At 66.2% G+C, this 3499-nt stretch overlaps 1 protein-coding gene across 4 annotated transcripts in view; it reads right to left on the minus strand.

Annotated features, from left to right (window-relative positions):
* The window catches only part of CD151 (CD151 molecule (Raph blood group)), a 23765-nt gene extending 20277 nt beyond the window's left edge, over positions 1-3488 (minus strand). The window contains exons 1-8 of one of the 4 annotated variants that reach the window (XM_014533980.1): positions 3451-3488; positions 2844-2899; positions 1630-1720; positions 1282-1473; positions 915-989; positions 437-541; positions 175-333; positions 1-84 (exon numbers count right to left, since the gene is read on the minus strand). In XM_014533980.1, the coding sequence (XP_014389466.1) occupies positions 1-84; positions 175-333; positions 437-541; positions 915-989; positions 1282-1473; positions 1630-1713 (699 nt within the window). In that variant the 5' untranslated portion in view covers positions 1714-1720; positions 2844-2899; positions 3451-3488. Of the gene's footprint in view, positions 85-174; positions 334-436; positions 542-914; positions 990-1281; positions 1474-1629; positions 1764-2843; positions 3086-3450 lie in introns of those variants that run through there. The other 3 variants (XM_014533981.1, XM_014533979.1, XM_014533978.1) reach the window with 3 other exon arrangements.
* Positions 3489-3499: the final 11 nt, after the last annotated feature.

The following is a 3499-nucleotide window of genomic DNA, read 5'->3' on the forward strand; positions in this document are numbered from 1 at the left end:
CACACAGGCGATGCCAAGGCCCACGGCCCCGATGATCCTCAGGTGCTCCTGGATGAAGGTCTCCAGCTTGGTGATGCAGCCGCCCTGAGGGGGCAGGTGGGGGTGGGCGCTGAAGGCGGGCAGGTCCCCCACACCCAGCATCCCTCACCCGGAGCCCAGGCCCCGCCCACCTACCTCCACCTTGTAGATGTTGGAGGCGTGGACCCGCTGACCACAGTGGGCCACCACGGTCTTGCAGCAGCTGTCAGGGACCAGGCGGCCACCGGCCTCCCCAGAGCGGATCCACTCGCTGTCCTGCCAGTCCTGGGAGTTGTTGCTGCCACAGCAGTGGAACTGCAGGGAGAAGGCCGCAGGGCTGAGCGCCCGCCCCACCCACCCTGAGGGCTCCCTCCAGTCCCTCGAGGTTCCAGAGAGGCCCCCCGACCCACCCACCAACCTCCTGCTGCAGCTTGTCCACGGCACTGGTCACGCCCTCGTGGCCTGGCTGGTGGTACCGCTTGGTCATGGTGTCCTTCAGGTTCTCCTTGAGCTCCGCGTTCAGCTGGGGGCAAGGTGGTGATAACTTCAGCCACCCACTAAGACCCTCCGAGGGGGGCAGACGCGGAGAGGTGTGTGGAGGACTGGGGGGCGGGGAGGAGGGGCCAGGCTCAGGTGCTGGCTGAGGTGGGGGTCAGGTGGGCTGGGAGAGTCCCCCAGAGGAGCCTGGGGCGGGGCCGGGGCAGGGAGGGAGCTCCAGATCCTAGGAGCACCTGCTTTCCCCCACGAGCCCCTGCAGTGTACCCTACCCCCTGCGACCCAGCCCTCACCTCCAGGGCCTGACGCACAATGGTCAGCTCTGGAGCTCGGGGGTCTGTGTGTGCGTGTGCGTGTCCCTGTGTGTGTGCATCCCCATGTGGCCTGTCCGGGCCCCTCACCTGCTGGTAGTAGACGTAGGCTAGGATGCCGGCAACAATCTCCAGCAGGAAGATGATGAGGAGCAGGATGAAGTACTGGGCAGGGAAGGGCGCACGCAGTGAGCAGGGGCACAGCCACCCCCATCCACGAGTCGCCGCCCTCAGCTCCCAGTGGTCACAGAGTGAGGGCTCCCCTCAGAGCGGGTGTCGTCCCCCACTGGGGGCTCACAGGAGGGCTGGGCAGGTGGGAGGGACACCCCCCGGCGAACACAGCAGAGGCGATCTGCAGTGTCACACTCGACCCCCCCCAGTCCCTTCTTCCCCAGACAGCCAGGGGGGGCCCCCACCCAGGGACCCCCGCCCCCAGTGCCAGCGGCGTCCTGCTGACCGGGCGCAGCAGATTCCGCCGCTCCTTGAAGGTGGCACAGCAGCCCAGGAGACCGGTCACCATGACAACAACGCCAGCCACCACCAGGATGTAGGCTGTGGCCAGGTAGGTGTTCGAGGCCAGCAGGCTGATGTAGTCACTCTTCAGGGCCAGCGTCCAGATGCCCACGGCCATGACGGCCAGACCAGCCAGCTGTGGGCACACCGGTCGGTCCCCACGTGAGCCCAAGACCAGGACTCCTTTCGAGGACCAGCCCAAACCAGCCCCTCCAACTAAGCACGGGCAGAGGGAGGCCCCGAGGTGCCAAAACCTCCCCGAAGGGTCAGGGGAGGCAGTGCCGGGCCTCACCCAGAAGCAGCAGTTGAAGGTGAACAGCAGGTACTTGAGGCAGACGGTGCCGCACGTGGCCTTCTTCTCGCTGAACTCGCCCATCCTGGTGCTGGGAGGCAGGGGGGTCAGAGAGCCCTCACCAGCGGGACTGACTGGGAGGACAGCCAGACACCAGAGGGGACAAAGGGAGGGATGCCGCTGCCCAAGCAACCACTGACCCTGGGCAAGAGCCCTGCCTCGGAGAGTGTCCATGGGAACCAGGACACTTCGCAGGAGGGCGGGTCAGGGGACCCCATTACAACCAGGGCAGATGCCTGCTGCCCCCAGCCCTAGAGGGCGGGAGGGCCTGGCTTCCCTGACCAGACCCCCGGGCACAGGGGGCACAGAGGACCCCCAGCCACCAGCGGCTGACTCACCCCCACTGGCAGCCAGGGTAGGAAGCCCCGGGCGGGCGGGCACCTTGTGGTGAGCTCATGCAGGCCCCGCCCACCCCCCACCCCAGCATTCCCCAGGCCCCATGTCACAGGCTGGCTGGGCCCTACCTACAGCTGCCAGAGGGGAGGAGGCCACTCAGAGACAGACTGGCCTACCCTTACTAGCCATGTGGCCTCGGGAAAGCCCCTCAGGCTTCTGTTAAAGGCCAGACCTTCCTTCCTTCCTCCAGAAAGAGTGGGCACTGTGGCCCTGGCCGGTGCTCAGTGGTTAGACCGTCAGCCCATGGACCAAAGGGTCTCGGGTTTGATTCCCAGTCAAGGGCAGTACCTCTGTTGTGGGTTCCCCAGCTCAGTAGGGGCATGTGCCAGAGGCAACCAATCGATGTGTTGGTCTCACATCCATGCTTCTCTCTCTCCCTCCCTCTTCCCTCCCTTCCACTCTCTAGAAATCATTGGGGAAAATGTCCTCGGGGGAGGATTTAAAAAAAAAAAAAAAGAGTGGGCACTGTGGAGGGTCCAGGCAGGCAGAGCAGGCAGACCGCCCCACCACCACCACACACAGACCTCGGGTTTCCTCATTACGGGAAAGCGGACAGACAGGCACACAACCCCAGTGAGAAGAGTAGCCACAGGCTGTCCTCAGAGGCACCCCGGCCAGGAACGGCAGCCTGCTCTGCAGGGCAGTGGCTACACTGGGGGCGCAGGGAGGGCTGTGGGACAGACGGCGGTGCCTGGGGCCACTTTTCCAGACACAGCAACTCCCACAGCCAGACTCACACCGCCCCACCCAGCACTCACCTGGCTGGCAGGAATGGCGCCCGTAAGACAGGTGGACAGTTCCCCAGAAGGTCCCACTAGAAGGGCAGCGACAGATCAGAGGGCTGCCCCAGCTCCGGGCGGCTGGCTGCCCCAGGCGCCGGCTTCCAGAGGAGGCACAAGTCACTCCCAGCAGCGGCCAGGGGAGCGGCCAGTATTTTGGTCTGAGCCAGGGAGGGGCAGGGCAGAGGACATTTCTGGACAGTGCGATCCTACCAGGAGCCTCAGCCTCCTCCCAGCACCCCACCCCGGGCCTTGGCGCCAACCTGCCCCTGCTCCCTCCCCCACCAGCAGCAGTGCCGCAGCCTGGAAGAACAGAGGCGTGGACGGAGTGGGAGCCCCACGCTCGGAGACGTGCCCCCGGGCCTGCTCGGAGGTCCCAGGCCTTGGGGGACGCTGACTGCGGACACAGATCCAGCCCCCGCGGCCGCACACGGCCATCCGTGGGGAGGGGCCCCTCTTTCCGGGAGAGTCTAGCGGATGTGAACCCCCAGGGAAAGGGCGGCCAGAAATAGTTCCTGCGGCCGGGAACAGAGCCGCCCCACCCCAGTCCCTGCAACTCAGCGGGGCCCTCGGAGGCCCGCTCAACCAGGAGGGGGACCCGGGATGGGCTCCAGCCTGGCCCTGGGAGGAAGCCC

Source organism: Myotis brandtii, unplaced genomic scaffold (genome assembly GCF_000412655.1).
Source record: "Myotis brandtii unplaced genomic scaffold, ASM41265v1 scaffold1236, whole genome shotgun sequence".
NCBI lineage: Eukaryota > Metazoa > Chordata > Mammalia > Chiroptera > Vespertilionidae > Myotis > Myotis brandtii.